Below are 19284 nucleotides of genomic sequence, written 5' to 3' on the forward strand. Positions count from 1 at the left end.
CCAACTTGATTGCTACCCCTTCCAGAAACATTCACTCTCTCCACGACCGATAAACTGTGGCAGCCATGTACCATTTACAAGATGCACTGAATGAACTCAACAAAGGTTACTTAGGTAGCACCCTTCAAACCTATGACCACTATCATCTAAAAGGATACCTGGGAATACCACCACCTGGAGGTTCCCCTCTAAGTCACTCACAATCCTGACTTTGATATGTATCACCGTTCCTTCACTGCCGCTGGGTCAAAATCTTGGAACTCCTTTTCTAACAGCACAGTGGGTGTGCCAGCACCTCAGGGACTGCAGCAGTTCAAGGAGGCAGTTCACTACCACCTTCCCAAGGGCAACGACGGATGGGCAATAAATGTTGATCGAGCCAACGATGCCCATATCCCATAAAGGAATTTTTAAAAATTTAAACCACTCATTCAACATGTTACATTGATATTCTGCTTTGGGGAAAAAAATGCAACGTGACAATACAGTCCCCTAAATCACCCAGAAATAGGAGAAAATGTTTGACGAGAAATTACATGATTTACAGGTAGCAGTATGGTCCTTTGTAAAGCCGCAGCTAGGTTCATCTGGAGGTGGCATTCCATTTGCCCAGAGGAGCCTCACATTTGGCCTGACTTCAAAGGTGCCGTTCAAGCCATAGTAGTCAGCTATTACCTATAATCATAGAAGCAAAGAAACTTTAAGAATTTGGGCGATTAAAATTCCTTTCACTGTGTTGAAACCTACATTTATGTCATGCATTTCACCACGACTATGGTCTACAATATCTTTTGTTTATTTCTTCTTCGTGCTTATTTCACTATATTATTTGGAATTTAGCTGCAAGACCACTGAGTAATTTTCACTCTCACAAACAACCACAAAATTTACTTGAAACAAATCATTTTTTTGGTCAGCTGGGACTCAGTCGGTAGCACTCTTTCATAATTGAGTCAAAATGTTTCAGGGTTCATATCCCACTCCAGGACTGGATCTCAAAAAATCAAAGCTGACACTCCACTGCTGCATCAAAGACTCACAGGGTTGGATTTTCATTACCAGGGTATGTAGCTAGAAGCAGGAAATATATTGACTTGGCAGACCCACCTCAGTTTAAAGCATTCAGTCACACACAGCTTTTGCTCTGGAGAAGGTAGGTGCGGGTTGGAGTTAAGAGGAAATGTAACTTGGGAGAGGTTACTGATCGAGGTGTTAAGATTCAAAACAGAGGTATAAAAGCCAACATAAGTGTACTTTACCTGAATGCTCGTAGTATTCGGAATAAGGTAAATGAGTTGATGGCGCAAATCATCGTGAATGACTATGATTTAGTGGCCATTATTGAAACATGGTTAAAGGATGGTCAAGACTGGGAGTTAAATATCCGAGGGTATCAAACTATTCGGAAGGACAGAGTGGATGGTAAGGGAGGTGGTGTAGCTCTGTTATTTAAGGATGATATCCGGGCAATAGTAACGGGTGACATCGGTGCTATGGAGGATAAGGTTGAATCCATTTGGGTGGAAATCAGGAATAGTAAGGCGAAAAAGTAATTGATAGGAATAGTCTGTAGGCCACCAAATAGTAACATTATGGTGGGGCAGGCAATAATCAAAGAAATAACCGATGCATGTAGAAATGGTACAGCAGTTATCATGGGTGATTTTAATCTACATGTTGAGTGGTTTAACCAGGTCAGTCAAGACAGCCTTGAGGAGTTTATAGAATGTATCCGCGATAGTTTCCTAGAACAGTATGTAATGAAACCTACGAAAGAACAAGCAGTCCTAGATCTGGTCCTGTGTAATGAGACAGGATTGATTAATGATCTCATAGTTAGGGATCCTCTCGGAAAGAGCAATCACAATATGGTGGAATTTAAAATACAGATGGAGGGTGAGAAGGTAAAATCAAACACTAGTGTTTTGTGCTTAAACAAAGGAGATTGCAATGGGATGAGAGAAGAGCTAGCTAAGGTAGACTGGGAGAAAAGACTTTATGGTGAAACAGTTGAGGAACAGTGGAGAACCTTCCAAGCGATTTTTCACAGTGCTCAGCAAAGGTTTATACCAACGAAAAGGAAGGACGGTAGAATGAGGGAAAATCAACCGAGGATATCTAAGGAAATAAGGGAGAGTATCAAATTGAAGGAAAAGACTTACAAAGTGGCAAAGATTAGTGGGAGACTAGAGGACTGGGAAATTTTTAGGGAGTAACAGAAAGCTACTAAAAAAGCTATAAAGAAGAGTAAGATAGATTATGAGAGTAAACCTGCTCCCATTATAAAAACAGATAGTAAAAGTTTCTACAAATATATGAAACAAAAAAGAGTGGCTACGGTAAATATTGGTCCTTTAGAGGATGAGAAGGGAGATTTAATAATGGGAGATGAGGGAATGGCTGAGGAACTGAACAGGTTTTTTGGGTCGGTCTTCATGGTGGAAGACACAAATAACATGCCAGTGACTGATAGAAATGAGGCTATGACAGGTGAGGACCTTGAAATGATTGTCATCACTAAGGAGGTAGTGATGGGCAAGCTAATGGGGCTAAAGGTAGACAAGTTCCCTGGCCCTGATGGAATGCATCCCAGAGTGCTAAAAGAGATGGCTAGGCAAATTGCAAATGCACTAGTGATAATTTACCAAAATTCACTACATTCTGGGGTGGTCCCGGCGGATTGGAAATTAGCAAACGTGACACCACTGTTTAAAAAAGGAGGTAGGCAGAAAGCGGATAATTATAAGCCAGTGAGCCTAACTTCGGTAGTAGGGAAGATGCTGGGATCTATCATCAAGGAAGAAATAGCGAGGCATCTGGATGAAAATTGCCCCATTGGGCAGATGCAGCATGGGTTCATAAAGGGCAGGTCGTGTCCAACTAATTTAGTGGAATGCTTTGAGGATATTACCAGTGCGGTAGATAACGGGGAGCCAATGGATGTGGTGTATCTGGATTTCCAGAAAGCCTTTGACAAGGAGCCACACAAAAGGTTGCTGCATAAGATAAAGATGCACGGCACTAAGGATAAAGTAGTAGCATGGATAGAGGATTGGTTAATTAATAGAAAGCAAAGAGTGGGGATTAATGGGTATTCCTCTGGTTGGCAATCAGTAGCTAGTGGTGTCCCTCAGGGATCAGTGTTGGGCCCACAATTGTTCACAATTTACATAGATGATTTTGAGTTGGGGCCAAGGGCAATGTGTCCAAGTTTGCAGACGACACTAAGATGAGTGGTAAAGCAAAAGTGCAGAGGGTACCGCAAGTCTGCAAAGGGATTTGGATAGGTTAAGTGAATGGGCTAGGGTCTGGCAGATGGAATACAATGTTGACAAATGTGAGGTTATCCATTTTGGTAGGAATAACAGCAAAAGGGATTATTATTTAAATGATAAAATATTAAAACATGCAGCTGTGCAGAGAGACCTGGGTGTGCTAGTGCATGAGTCGCAAAAAGTTGGTTTACAGGTGCAACAGGTGATTAAGAAGGCGAATGGAATTTTGTCCTTCATTGCTAGAGGGATGGAGTTTAAGACTAGGGAGGTTAAGCTGCAATTGTATAAGGTGTTAGTGAGGCCACACCTGGAGTATTGTGTTCAGTTTTGGTCTCCTTACCTGAGAAAGGGCGTACCGGCACTGGAGGGTGCGCAGAGGAGATTCACTAGGTTAATTCCAGAGCTGACGGGGTTGGATTATGAGGAGAGGTTGAGTAGACTGGGACTGTACTCGTTGGAGTTTAGAAGGATGAGGGGGGATTTTCTAGAAAAGTATAAAATTATGAAGAGAATAGATAGGATAGATGCGGGCAGGTTGTTTCCACTGGCGGGTGAAAGCAGAATTAGGGGGCATTGCCTCAAAATAAGGGGAAGTAGATGTAGGACTGAGGTTAGGAGGAACTTCTTCACCCAAAGGGTTGTGAATCTATGGAATTCCTTGCCCAGTGAAGCAGTTGAGGCTCCTTCATTAAATGTTTTACAGATAAAGATAGATAGTTTTTTGAAGAATAAAGGGATTAAGGGTTATAGTGTTCAGGCCGCAAAGTGGAGCTAAGTCCACAAAAGATGAGCCATGATCTCATGGAAAGGTGGAGCTGGCTCAAGGGGCCAGATGGCCTACTCCTGCTCCTACTTCTTATGTTCTTATTGTGGAGGAGTTACTTAAATCCTTTACTAGATATGGACTACCCACAGAAATACAATCAGCCCAAGGATCAAATTTTACCTCAAGGTTATTCAAAGAAGTTATGGATAGCTTAGGAATAAAACAATTTAAATCAAGTGTGTAACATCCAGAATCTCAGGGAGCGTTAGAAAGGTGGCTTCAGATATTAAAGAAAATGTTGAGGGCTTGTTGTCACGATTATCCAGAGGTTTGGGATAAAGTAATTCCATTCGTACTGTTTTCAATTAGGGATGCACCCAATGAGTCAATCAAATTTAGTCCTTTTGAACTAACTTTTGGTCATGAGGTAAGAGGACCACTTAAATTGATTGAGGAAAAATTGGTGAGTGAGAAATCTGAAATTACATTATTGGATTACGTGTCAAATTTTAGGGAACAATTAAATACAGCAGGTGAATTGGCTGGACAACATTTAAAAGTTGCACAAAATGTGATGAAACAGGTAGCGGACAAGAAATCCAAAGTTCGTAGTTTTGCCTGTGGAGGTAAAGTTTTAGTGTTGTTACCAGTGGTCGGTGAACCTTTAAAAGCTATGATTTGGGGACCTTATCAGATTGAAAGGAAATTAAGTGAGGTGAATTATGTGGTAAAAACACCAGAAAGAAGGAAGTCTCACCAAGTATGACCTGTGAATATGCTTAAAAGGTACTTTGAAAGGGAAGGAGAGAAAAAGGAGGTTTTAATGATTCTAACTCAAAGTGATGAACCAAGTCCAAATGACTGTGAATTTGACATACCTCAAATTAAATTGGAAAACGAGGATGTTCTTAAAAATTGGGATAAATTGTTGAGTTACCTTCCAGAGGACAAACGGACTGATCTGAAATAGTTATTAATAGATATCACGTGGGCAAGTTTATAGAGATCAATTGGGAAGTAGTAAAATGGCTATACATGATGTGGATGTGGGAAATGCTGTTCCAATCAAACAACATCCAGACAGACTTAACCCTTTAAAATTGGCACAGGTTAACAAAGAGATTGAGAGTATGCTTTAAAATGGCACAATTGAAAGGGGTTGCAGCCAATGGAGCTCACCCATAGTGATGGTACCTAAACCAGACGGTACCCAACGGTTGTGTGTGGACTATAGAAAGCTTAATGGAGTTAAAAGAACAGACTCTTCTCCTATCCCGCGTTTGGAGGATTGAAAGTGGGACAATCAGCTTTTATTTCCAAACTGGATTTACTTAAAGGTTACTGGCAGGTACCTTTATCCGAAAGGGTGAAGGAGATTTCAGTTTTTGTGACTCCAGATGGTATATACCAATTCAAAGTTATGCCATTTGGCATGAAAAACGCCCCAGCCACATTTCAACGGTTAACTAACAAAGTTGTTTCAGGATTACCCAATTGTGCGGTATACTTCGACAATCTGGTAATTTTCAGCCAGACATGGAAAGAACATTTAAAACATCTGATGGAGTTATTTGATCAACTTCAGGAGGCGGGTTTGGTGATAAAGCTAGCCAAAAGTGAATTTGGAAAAGCTCAAGTCACTTTCCTTGCCCATACAATCGGACAGGGTCGAATGGTCACACGGGATGTGAAACTAACAGTTATTGAGGAGTTTCCGATGCCCTCAAGACAAAGAGAAATAATGCGATTTCTTGGCATGAGTGGATTTGATCGAACATTTGTGAAAAACGTTTGTAGCGTGGTTGCTCCACTGGTAACTTGCTGAAGAAACGTCAAAAATTTCAGTGGACAGCGGACTTTCAACAGGCAACTGACGGCCTGAAAGCTGTGATAACCAATGCTCATGTGTTGGAGAATTACAAGGGACTCTGTGATCAGATTGAACTAAAGTATCTGACTTTAAACAGAAATGTCGAGGCGTAGAGAAATGGATGGATCGGGCAAGGACCTTCTTGTTTAAAGAGACTGTCAATCGAGAAGGATTTCAGTTGGAGGAAGAAGAACAAAAATGGACTATATTATTATATCTGTTTGCGTGTGTTGGGTTTTTTTTAAACGAAAATGTATATTTACTGTGTGCATTTCTTAAAGGATATTGATAAGGTGAAAAATGAAACCATCTTGAAGTTGATGGTTTATTTTTTTTTCTTGGGGGGAGGTGTCATGTGAGTGTACCTTTACGAAATGGGTGTTTATAAATGGGTGTGTATGTAAATATCTATAGTGAGAGTACCTTCAAGAAATGGGTATTTACTACTGCAGTGATGTCAGAGACTGGGTGGAGCTGGGCTGTGTCAGCTTTTTACTTTCATTTTAGGCTGTTTGCTGCAGGGTGTGTTTTAGTTTCGTTTTCAGAGCTGGATAGCTGCAATCACAGCCAGAAGGTGTATTAGAGTCTCTCTCTGTAATCTAAAGAATGTAAATCGATCCTTTGGTGATTTAAAACTAATAACTGCTCTTAGTAGTGACTTTAACCCGATGTGCTTCTGCTGAAAGGTTTTATTTTAAGTCCGTTGGATGTTAAAAGGAAAGCTTAAGAATTACTTAGTATTGTATTCTTTGAGGGTTGTATTTGAATTGATGGTTGCTAAGATGTTCACTGTATGTTTTAAAAAGGTTAACTTGAGTTCATAGAATAAACATTGTTTTGCTTTAAAAAATACTTTTCTATTTCTGCTGTACCACACCTGCAGAGTGAGCTGTGTGCTCCCCATACCACAATCTATTAAAAGTTGTGGGTCAGGTGAACTCCATGATACACTTTGGGGTTCTCTAAACCCTGGCCCATAACACAAGTTTTCAGTCCCATTGTACCTTCCACAGCAACTTGTAAACCCCAACCTATTGTACTCTCCATGCCGACTCATGCTTCTTCCATGCCCATTCACCCTGTATACACCATGCACACAACCAATAAACCATATAGCAAATGTGGAACTACTGAGAAGAAAAAAATCACCCACTCAGAAATATTCTTTGAAATAAATGCAGTTCCTTCAACTGTACAAAAGTGTCAATTAGACAGACCATTAAATTATCAATAACAAAGGATTGAAACACTTCACACCTCATAATCTTGTCCAAATACACATTGGGACATTAACAAAAGGGATCAAAATAAGAAAGAACAACTTATTATAACCACTCAATGGTGTCAATCAATCAAGCAAGGTCAACAATTTATTTCAGTTGTCAACACGGAATCTTCTGCTGAGCAAATGTTTGTATTGTTCTGGGATCACAGCTGGACAAACAACTTTTGCTGAATAAAATATAGCAATTGATTCTGATACATATATGATGCTCAGTTGGTAGGTATGATTATATATTTTCTATTACCCCAGTATATGTACCGGAACATGGAAAATGCACCCAAACCAAGCAATGAACGATATTGCAAAGCAGTCAGTGCATTTGGAACCATGTGAATTCACCTTGTGACCCAAGAAATACAGGCTGTTACAATTCATTAACCTCATGTCAGCAAACACAATCTATAAACTCTCTGGCCACCATAGAAAAGCTGAGGGGAGTTTTAACGTCAAAGCACGGGATAGATTTCCGCAGAGGTCAGCTGGATTGACAGAGGTTTCCTATTGGGCAGGGGGCATTCTAGTGGAGTTGTGGGAAGAGCGGGCAGGTCAGATTGCTGACCTGGGTTTGCTGGGTGAAGAGTGAGTGAGAGGAGGGGAAGGGGGAAGGAAGGGCGGGGTGGGGGATACGATCCTAACAGGATGGAAGAGCTTGCCATGAGAACAGTTTAATGGGTGGGGGATGGGCAGGGGTGGTGATGGAAGAATTTCAGCTCCTCCTTGTTCTTGCCTTCTCCCTGGTTGCCTTTGCTTCACTGTAGCAGCTAGGTTTACAGAGGCCCAGGAAACCAGCTGGATTGAGTTAAATTCAAGGTTTTTCGCCTTATTAATATTTGAAATGCCAATCTGCTTCCAGAAAGTGGTCTGTCTGAACATATCTCAACCCGCCTCAGTAAAACCCAAAAATTGGCAAGTTGAAGTCAAGCTCACGGCGGGATAGGAAATATTCCCCTTTAACCCTCACTTGTGCCCAATCCCAACCAGTCACCCATCTTAAAGTGTTTTCCCCATTTCTATTACTAACATTAGAAGAACATTGAATAAACTGTACACAAATACCCATTATCTGAGTTAAAAACATGTGATTAAACCATCAATCAAATTAAGACATCTGTCTAAAGCCCAAAATGTTGTCACTATCCTTCAAAAATAGGAATGCTGAAAATAACATTCCTGACATTTATTTTGCAACAAGTTTTCTTTGCAACTATTTAAATTAAACCATCTGCAAATGTAAATAATCAATTGAATATTCCAATTAGCAAGAAATTGGATTTTTATTGTGAATTAGACAGCAGTGTCATTTTTACAGCAAAAATTCTTATGCAAATATTTCTCATAGTTTTTGATGCATACCACTCGAATGGTGCAGAAAATGTGCTACTTTAGTTACCTCTTGCGTTCCTGTTCTAGGTTCAGTCATCGCTATCACAGAGAAATCTCCATATCTGTCCCCATTGGCATCAATTGACACCTGGCCTGCTATGCCTGATAAATGGAATGCACCAAATGATTAAATCAATTAGTTACAAAAGTTATTCAATTCCAAATGAAACAAAAGATGATTCAACAGATTCATGGAGAAATATACAACAGGAAATCCCATTCTTCTTCCAAAATTTTTGTTGGCGTTCCCAAAGAAATTGTCATTTTTTTCCTAAAGTCTGCATTCATTCCAGATATTTTTTTCTAATTTTGTTCACGGAACGCTAGATAATTCCAGCTATTATAATACATGACTTTTTAAACAATAATTAACTTTGGAGGCATTAAAACTATTTTGCCATTGTTTTCTTTTAGGCACAGGGATTCTGAATAGAAGCCAATTCAAATACAGATTTGTCTGAAATATGTTTGGACAGACAGAGAAAATTCCACCACACTCCCTCTGGTCTACTGTGATGTGTTTCTCAAACAGTCCATGAACTGTGTCCCTTCCAAAGTTCAACTGTTGAAGAGTTCACCAAAAACTGGAAAGGACAACTCAACAAGTTGCCTATTCTGAGGTGATCAGATTACTTGAATGATACCACAAATGCCCAGGTGTGCCGAAGTGACAATAGTCTGCCATCATAACATATCAACATCACATTAACTCAACATCACATTAACTTACCAGACAGCCACATAGGAACAGGAGCAGACAATTCAATTTAGAATCACTTGATTCTAAACCTAACAGAAATTCCTCTCCACCTTGAAAGCTCCAATTGTTTCAGCTTCCACAGCCTTTTGGAGGTGATAATTCCAGACTTCTACTATCCTTTGGGTGAAAAATACTTCCACATTTTGCTCAAGAATGGCCTCGCTCTATCTGTGAGATTTTGTTCCCTTGTTCTTGAGGAAAAATCTTCCCTCTAAATATTAAATTATTTCAATATTTTAAACACGTTGATCAGATCAACCACAAATCTTGCATACTCAAAGGAATACAAGCCAAGTTTATGAAATGTGTCCTCATAATTTAGCCTTCGAAAGCCCAACATCTTTTTGATGAATCTGCCCTACACTTCAAAATGTTTGGCCTGATTTTAATATACATTCATAAATTATTTCAAAGAACATTATTACTGATCTGAATTCAACCTGTCCTATTTCTCTGATTTCTTTCAGATTTCACTCATTGTTCATTTGCATTAACTTTCACAGTGGCACACTGATTAGCACTACTGACTCACAGTGCCAGGATCCCGGGTTCAATTTCAGCTCGGGTGACTGTGTGGAGTTTGCACTTTCTCCCTGTGTCTGCGTGGGTTTCTTCCAGGTGCTCCGGTTTCATCCCACAGTCCAAATATGTGCAGGTTAGGTGGATTGGCCATGCTAAATTGCCCCTTCATGTCCAAAAGGTTGGAGTTATGGGGGTAGGGTGTGGGTGTAAGTAGGATGCTCCTTCCAAGGGCCGATGCCGACTCGATGTGCCAAATGGCCTCCTTCTGCACTGTGACTTCTATGATTCTATCTCACTTCGTCAGATTATGAAATGGTTTTGATAAATATTGAGAGATTCTTTTTTAAACAGAATGCAATAGTATGTTGAGATGCAAGTAAGTCCTTATAATTGGATATTTCATTACCTTCAAAAGTTGTATTCCACATCTTCTGTACAATTTTTGATCCATTGGTTTTGCTGTATCCTTGTTTCAGGACTTCTTGGAGTGCTTTTGCATACAGCAGAATGGCATCATGAAACCCCTCAACAAACATGTTTACCTGCAAAACACACAACCAGTTTGTGCTCATTAGTTTCCAAAATGAAGTGGGTGGTACTGAAAGTCTGATATAGATTGTCATAGAATCCCTACAGTGCAGAAGGAAGCCATTTGGCACTTCAAGTCTGCCCCGGCCCTTGGAAAGAGCACCCTACTTAAGCCCCCGCCTCCACCCTATCCCCGTAACCCCACCTAACCTTTTGGACACTAAGGGGCAATTTAGCATGGCCAATCCACCTAACCTGCACCCTTGGACTGTGGGAGGAAACTGCTGTGGTGTTTCTGCAATACTTGTCCAAAGATGAAGGTCTGAAGCTTGTTGGACACTGGGACATACATCATTGATATAATACTGATGAACTGTATACAGCAATTAATCATCATGATTCAACTCATTGGTCGGAGTTTTGTTCAAATTAGCCAACTCGAATATTGGGCATGTCCACAGTTAGATCCTTGGGTTGAGTCAGGAGGGGTGGGGCCAATGATAATGGGCTATGCATGGACTTGATGTAGCATTATGGAGTCAGAACAAATTTGCCTGTTCATCAGCGGATAGGAATGTTTAACATGTCGATGAATACGGCCACTATAGACAGTGTAGAGAAAGTGAGTGGAGCATCTGTGGCAGTTGATGTTGAACTTGGGTAAGAGGTCCTAAAATAGGTGTTAGGCCCTATCCAAGTAGCCTTACTTTCAGGTGACCAACACAAGCACTAAGAAGACACTGGTCATTAACTCTGCGACTGGCACATTTCCAGGAAGGTAGGGTCAGGGGGTTGGTGGGGGGGGGGGGGGGGGGATTTGGCGGTGGAGGAAGAACATAGGAGGCTGCACCATGAAATTAACCACTTTCTGTCCAGACATCAAACATTATGAAGACCAATTTCTTCCCAAGTTAGTATAATTCAATAAGTCAGAGAGCGTTTACATCTTGTTAACAGGAGTAAAAGTGTTGACTTGGAAAGATTGCTTGTAGTTGAGATGAATCTGTTAGCTAGGCCTTTCCCTTTAAGACCATACTCTATTCTACTCCCTGAGGAAGTGCTTTAACAAGGCATATCCTGAAAGATAGCCAAATGGATAGAACTAGCTTGCTGCAGAATTGAGGTTCTATCAGTAAACAGGGGAAGGATATAAGATTGTAAAAAAATACTCAGTTCATCAATCGCACTCCAAATGGGTAATGTATTATTTGCATTTTCACAGTGACTTCATTGCAGTGTTAATGTAAGCCTACTTGTGACAATAATAAAGATTATTCTTATTATTATATGCACTGGTTCTGGGCTCATGTCTTCAGTACTATTACCAGAATATTGTCGGGGCCCCATAGCCTTTGTAGTATCCAGTGCCTTCAGCAGTCTCTTTTTGTCACGTGCAGTGAATTGAATTGTCGTAAGACTGGCATATGTGATGCTGGGGGCTTTTGAAGGAGGCCGAGTTGGATCATCTGGCTGAATGTGGCTGCAAATGATTCTGCCTTGCTTTTGCACTTAAATGTTGGCCTCCCCAATCATTAAGGATGGGGATATTTGTGGAGCTTCCTTTTCCAGTTATTTATGTAATTGTCCACCACCATTCATGACTATTTATGGCAGGGCTGCAGAGCTTAGATCTAATTGTTGGCTGTGGGATCATTTAACTTTTGTCATTTACAAGCTGCTTCTGCCATTTGGCAGGCAAGTAGTCCTGCGATGCAGCTTCACCAGGTTGACACCTTATTGATAGGTATGCCTGATGCTAATCTTAGTTTACCTGCCTGCATTCTCCATTGAACCAGGGCTAATGCCCGTGGTTTGATGGTAATGGCAGAGTGGGGGATATGCTAGGCCATGAGGATACAGATTGTGGTTGTATACAATCCTGCTGCTGCTGGTGGTGCCTCATGGATGCCCCAGTTTGAGTTGCTGATCTGTTCAAAATCTATCTCAGTTAGCACAGTGGTGGTGCCACAAAACAGAATGGAGGGTATCCTCAATGTAAAGACAATACTTTCCTCTGTCGCCCCCATAAGGGAAGTTTAGGTCTCCTGGGCCCCAGGTTTCTTCCCTTACCCTGATCACAAGGACCTCAAACCCCTCTCTTACTGCAAAGTGGCATTCCTTCAGACACCAGTAGTGATCTCCTGCTCCCAGACATTGTGAGCTGGATTCTCCGATCTTGAGGCTATGTCCAGAGGAAGTGTCTGGTCTTACAACCAAAACGTCGGCGCCCCCACACTGATGCTCTGCCCAGTGGGGGGCGCCGCTCCACGTAAAGCTTCCCCTGCAGATACGGACGGAGAATGGGCGGGTCCGTGGCCACGGATGCGCACGGTGGCGACCGTGCCGTACAACATGGCGCCGGCTGCGTGTGGACCCGGCCTGCCAGATAGTGCCCCCCTGTAACGGGGCAGCACGGTAGCATGGTGGTTAGCACAATTGCTTCACAGCTCCAGGGTCCCAGGTTCGATTCCCGGCTTGGGTCACTGTCTGTGCAGAGTCTGCACGTTCTTCCCGTGTGTGCGTGGGTTTCCTCCGGGTGCTCCGGTTTCCTCCCACAGTCCAAAGATGTGCAGGTTAGGTGGATTGACCATGCAAAATTGCCCTCAGTGTTGGGTGGGGTTACTGGGTTATGGGGATAGGGTGGAGGTGTGGGCTTGGGTAGGGTGCTCTTTCAAAGAGCCGGTGCAGACTCGATGGGCCGAATGACCTCCTTCTGCACTGTAAATTCTATGATCTATGAACTCCTCTCGCCACCCTGAACCCACCAGTCCCCCAGCCCCCGCTGAAGCCCCCCAGCCAGCTGCACCCCCCCCCCTCCCCGGCTGTGTCGGCGCTGGACACAGTCCACAGCCGCCAAGCGAGGTCCCTAAAAAATGTGAGCACACGCGACGATGCCGTCGGGAAGTTGGCCCATCGGGGAAGAAGGATCGGGGGTGGGCCTCACGTGACGTCCTGAGGCCGTCCCAACGACGTGCGGCATACTCAGCCATTTTTGAGGGGCGCAACCTCCGAAAATTGGCGCCGCCCCCGATTTCGCCATAAAAACGGATTCTCCAGCCAATCACCGAACGCAATTTTGCCATTGGCAATCGGAGAGCCCTGCCCTGTGTTTCCACCTCAGTGCCACTTTTTGACAGCAAGTTGACTGGGGTGTACAGGAGTTAAAGACTAATCATGACATATGATTGGAAAGTGACATGACATGATTGGTCACTCGTGTAGCACCAATCTGAAGTCAATGGAAATCAACATCAGGCCACATGTGAAAGAAGCAACTGATCTGCTTACTTTCCCACCAAGCAAGTTAGAAGAAAAATCTCCCCCAAACTCTCCCAGGCCTCACGCTGCCAACATTAGGATGGTTTGACACCCACCTCAACACCCATCTGAATGATTTGCAACCAAGTTAAAAGGTTTCTGAATTTCAACTGTAAGATAGAAATCCTGATCCTCCCCTTTAAATGAGTTAATTACTGTATGAAAGTAACACAGAGAAACATCTGACATGGGAATGCTACGAATCTGCATTAGAGCAGCACTGATAATTTCCTGATGTATGTCTCACATCAGTATATCATATAATCAGCTATGATATGAGATTTAGATAAGTTTCTAATGTTAAGAATATGTTATCATAATGATACATCCCATCCAATCATCTATTCTTAAAATGTAAACGATCTTTTAACAGAATAATAATAATATTCTTCATTGTTACAATAATAATTGCTTATTGTCACAAGTAGGCTTCAATGAAATTACTGTGAAAACCCCTAGTCGCCATATTCCGACGCCTGTTCGGGGAGGCCGGTACACGAATTGAACCCATGCTGCTGCCTTGTTCTGCATTACAAGCCAGCTATTTAATCCACTGTGCTAAACCAGCTCCTAAAAGTAAGCTTACATTAATACTACAATGAAGTTACTGTGAAAAGCCCCTAGTCGTCACATTCCGGCGCCTGTTCAGGTACACAAAGGGAGAATTCAGAATGTCCAAATTACCTAATAGCACGTCTTTCGGGACTTGTGGGAGGAAACCGGAGCACCTGGAGGAAACCCACGCAGACACTGGGAGAACGTGCAGACTCCGCACAGTGACCCAAGCCGGGAATCGAACCTTGGACCCTGGCGCTGTGAAGCCATAGTGCTAACCACTATATTATAGTGCTGCCCGCTTGGACTATTTGAACAAGATCAATAAGTATCTTTTCTCAGTCTTTTAGTCTTTCATTGTATACTTGATCTTATAAAATGTGACCATCAGAGGACTCCACACTTTGAAGATTTTCTTTCAAGCATCAAAGCCCTTTTTTAAAAACTGTTTATTCAAACCTCAATGGGACTACTTGTTTCATTTTTAATTTACTTAGTGGAGTCACTGAGACAGCGAAGAATTACAGAATGAGTCAAGACAAAATATGTAAATAGACAAATGAAATTTAACACAGAAGTGTTAACTCTTGCATAGTTATTTAAGGTGGCAGAAAGGGTTTTAAAATAAATAGTGGGGGCAAGAGATCAAGAGAAGGAAAGTGTGACAAATTAATGAGAGAGGAGGAGGCAAGAGAACAAGATAGAAATGAGGGAATTGATAATTTGTGTGTGGCAGAGCACACAAACTTTAAAAAAAAAATATTTTCATAGCATTTGAGTTTACTACAGAAAAAGAGCTTTGCAGACAAAGAACCATACAAGAACAACGGTAATAATAGTTAACACAAAGACAAACATCAAAACATGAGCCCCACACTGTCACCATTTCCGTTACTGAGGTTCCAGTGCTATTTTACATTATTTACAATAGTGTTTACGTTGTATCTTGACGCATCAGCAGTTAAGGAGAGATGGTTGTGAAAATAATAAGACGGAATTAAAGCCACTCTGTCTGATTACAGACAGCATTCTCAAGAAAGTAAATGAATTGATGGTCCAAATGGAAGTGAACAGATATGGTCACATTGCCATTATGGAGACATGGCTGCAGGGTGACCAAGGTTGAGGACTGAATGTTCAAGGGTATTCAACATGTATGAAGGATAGGCAAAAAGGGAAAGGAGGTAGGGTGGCGCTGTTAATAAATGAGATCAGTACATGAGGGAGAAAGGATCTTAGATCAGAAGATCAAGATAAAAATGTAAAGTTTAGGTGAAGCTACGAACCAGCAAGGGGCATTAACATTGGTAGTTGTCTAGCGGTCACCATTGGTAGTTGTCTAGAGGTAATGCAGGGAATGGTATAAATCAGGAAATTGGAGGGGCCTGTAACAAGGGAAATTCAGTAATCATGGGAGACTATAATCCACAGACAGACTGGGTAAACATAATTAGCACTAATGTTGTGGAGGACAAATTCCTGGAATCATACAGCACAGAAAAGGCCCTTCAGCCCATCACATCTGCGCTGGTCAAAAACAACCACATAACCATTATAATCTCATTTTCCAGCACTTGGTCCATAGACTAATATGCCCTAGGATTGAAAGTGCACATCTAAAGGAAAATACTTATAAAGCCTGGATGTTGAAAGAGTTGGCTATTGAGATAGTGAGCGCCAATGTAATGGCCCTGTCACACCCGGCTTGGTGATGCAACAAGGCCGATTAATCTCGTGAGAGGCCTCTCTTGCACTGCCAGGGTGCCAGGTGGCACTGCCAGGCTAGCAGGGCAGTGCCAGGCTGACAGTTCCAAGGTGCCCAGGTGCAGGTTGCCCATGCCAGGGATGGGGCCCGGGGACGCCTTGCTCTTAATAGGTGGGGTGAGGGGGGATGCTCGAGAACTCCCAAGAGGTAAATTGGGTGCAGTGGGGGGAGTGGTCTTTCAGCCTCGGTGGGAATGCTGAGGGGGGTCAAAAGATCAGGGCAATATTTAAAAATAAAGTTAACTGCGGCCTCAGCATTGGGTTTTGAGCTGAGGCCAAAGAAAACAGCAGAGTCCCATTAAATGATGGTGTCTTTCTTGGCAAGGCAGGCACCGAAAAATACCTCACTGTACAGGCCCAAAATGGGATTATTTAAGAAAGGAGGGAGAGAGAAAATGGAAAACTACAAATCTGTTAGATGGCATCAGTGGTAGAGAAATTGCTAGAATCTATTATAATCTATCATAACTGGACACTTAGAAATAAGGGTAGGATTGGGCAGAGTTGACATAGAGTTACAGAGTCGTACAGCAGAAAATGCTGTATCCAATCGAGTCTGCACCAATAATAACCACCCCTAATCTCACGCTAATCCCATTTACCACCACTTGCCCCATACCCTTGAATGTGATGATATTTCAAATGCCCATCCAAGTGCTTTTTAAAGGTTGTCAGGTTTCCAGCCTCCATTACCTTCCCAGGCACTGCATTCCAGATTCTCACCATCCTCTGAGTCAATTTTTTTTTCTCCAATCCCCTCAGAATCTCCTGGCCCTCACCCTTAAACTAAGTCCCCTCAATCATGGGGAACAGGTTCTTCCTATTTACCCTGTCCAAACCCCTCATAATTTTCTACACCTCAATCATATCCCCCCTCACCCTTCTCTGCTCTAAAGAAAACAATACAAGTCTATCCGGACAGTCCTTATAGCTCAGGTGCTCCATTCCAGGCAACATCCTGGTGAATCTCCTCTGTACCCTCTCCAGTGCAATCACCTCCTTCCTATAGTGAGGTGACCAGAACTGCACACAGTACTCCAGCTGTGGCCTAACCAACATTCAGTACAGCTCCAACATAACCTCCTTTTTCTTATATTCTATGCCACCAGTGATGAAGGCAAATGTCCCATATGCCTTCTTAGCTCCCCTATTCATCTGCTCTGCCGCCTTCAGGGATCTTTGAACAAGTACCTCTTGTATCCATCTGTTCCTCTGAGCTTCCTTGTGTCCCGGCATTCATTATATACTCACTTGTCCTATTCTTCTTCCAAAGTACATCACCTCGCACTTACCAAGGTTAAATACCATTTTCCACTTCTCAGACCAACCCATCTATATCTTCCTGTAACCCATAACCCTCTTCTTCACTCTTAACCACCTTACCAATCTTGCTGTCGTCTACAAACTTACTTCTCGCTCCCGCCATGTTCTCGTCTATATCATTTATATATATAACAAACAATAATGGATATGTGGAAGTGAAATCATGTTTGACAAAACTGTTAAGAGTTCTTTGAGGATATAACTAACAGAATAGATAAGCAGAACCAGTGGATGTAGTATATTTGGATTTCCGAAGTCTTTCGATAAGATCTCACACAGGCGGTCAGTAATCAAACTTAGGGCACGTGGGATTGGGGGTAATATGCTGGCATGAATTCAGAATTGGGTAATGGACAGAAAAACAGAGAGTAGTAATAAAAAGGACATTCTCAAGCTGGCAGGGTGTGATTAGTGGGGTACTGCAAGGATCAGCGCTTAGGCCCCAGATATCCACAATCTATATCAATTATTTAGATGTAGGCATAAATGTAATATTTCCATGTTTGCTGATAATACACCCAGGTGGAAATGTGAGTTGTGAGGAGGATTCAAAGAGGCTTCGAGGGGATTTGGACAGGCTAAGTGAGTGGGCAAGAACATGGCAGATGGAATATGTGGAAAAATGTGATGTTATGCACTTTGGTAGGAAAAACATAAATGGAGAATATTTCTTAAATGGTGAGAGTTTGGGAAGTGTTGATGTCCAAAGGGACCAAGGTGTCTTTGTTCACAAGTCACTGAATGTTAGCATGCAGGTGAAGCAAGCAATTAAGAAGGCAAATGGTCTACTCGTTTATTGTAGGATGATTTGAGTACAGGAGTAAAGACGTCCTGCTGTAATTGTATAGACTCTTGGTGGGAACTCACCTAGAGAATTGTGGATAGTTTTGTTCTCCTTCCCTAAGGATATACTTGCCATAGAGGGAATGCAATGAAGGTTCATCAGACTGGTGCCTGGGGTGGCGGGATTGTCCTATGAGGAGAGATTGATGAGATTGGGCCTATATTTTCCAACATTTAAAAGAATGATAGGTGATCTTATTAGAGCATACAAAATTCTCATAGGGATCGATGCTTCCCCTGCCCAGGAGGGTCAAGAACCAGGGCACACAGTCTCAGAATACGAGGTAGGTCATTTAGGACAGAGATGAGGAATTTCTTCACACAGACGTAGTGAATCTTTGGTGTTTTCTATGTCAGAGGGTAGTGGATGCTCAGTCATTGAGTATAATCGAGGCAGAGAGTAATTGATTTCAAGATATTAAAGATATCAAGGGATATGGAGATGATGCAGGAAAATGGCTTTGAGGTAGAAACCGGTCACTCAATGTCGATTTCTATGTATTTACATTGTGGATTTATCGTATGTCCTGAGTTTTTTTCATGCATGGAGCGATCTGCCTGGATTGTACATAGACCAATACTTTCACTGTACCTCAGTACATGTGACAATAAATCTAAATCAAAAAAATCTAAATCGGTCATGATCTAGTTGAATGCCAAAGCAGGCTCTTGGGCTGAAAGGCCTGCTTCTAGTTCCTATGTAGGAAAGAAAATTTATACTCCATGACGGTGTTGAAATAGCGAGGGGTGAAGGTTGCAGAGATCAAGGCTAAACATGTTTTAACAGTGAATGGAATGCTGAATTATCTAGCCAAAGCAGTAGAATATTTATCAAAGGATGTAAATGGTCAATCTTTGCAGCACTTGCATCAGATTTTTCCTTGAAATGTTGTATCCAACTTGGTTCACCAAGGTGCAAGAGGTAATAAATAAGGGTAGTGAAATCTTGCTCTTTAGCTGAAGAGGGATTCAACTCAAAAGTGAGGAATGGTGCTTTCACTGTGCAGTCTTAGACTGCATCTGGATAACTGTGTTCAGTTTTAGGCACAGAACCTCAGGAAATATATATTAGACTTGGAAAGAGTACAGCGC

At 42.1% G+C, this 19284-nt stretch overlaps 1 protein-coding gene across 4 annotated transcripts in view; it reads right to left on the bottom strand.

Moving 5' to 3' along the window:
- The window catches only part of npr3 (natriuretic peptide receptor 3), a 153188-nt gene that overhangs the window by 24297 nt on the left and 109607 nt on the right, over positions 1-19284 (bottom strand). For 3 of the 4 annotated variants that reach the window (XM_072497154.1, XM_072497153.1, XM_072497156.1), the window contains exons 4-6: positions 10268-10403; positions 8587-8681; positions 537-675 (exon numbers count right to left, since the gene is read on the bottom strand). In XM_072497154.1, the coding sequence (XP_072353255.1) occupies positions 537-675; positions 8587-8681; positions 10268-10403 (370 nt within the window). The remainder of the gene's footprint in view (positions 1-536; positions 676-8586; positions 8682-10267; positions 10404-19284) is intronic. The other variant, XM_072497155.1, reaches the window with a different exon arrangement.

This window comes from Scyliorhinus torazame, chromosome 3, assembly GCF_047496885.1.
Source record: "Scyliorhinus torazame isolate Kashiwa2021f chromosome 3, sScyTor2.1, whole genome shotgun sequence".
Lineage (NCBI taxonomy): Eukaryota > Metazoa > Chordata > Chondrichthyes > Carcharhiniformes > Scyliorhinidae > Scyliorhinus > Scyliorhinus torazame.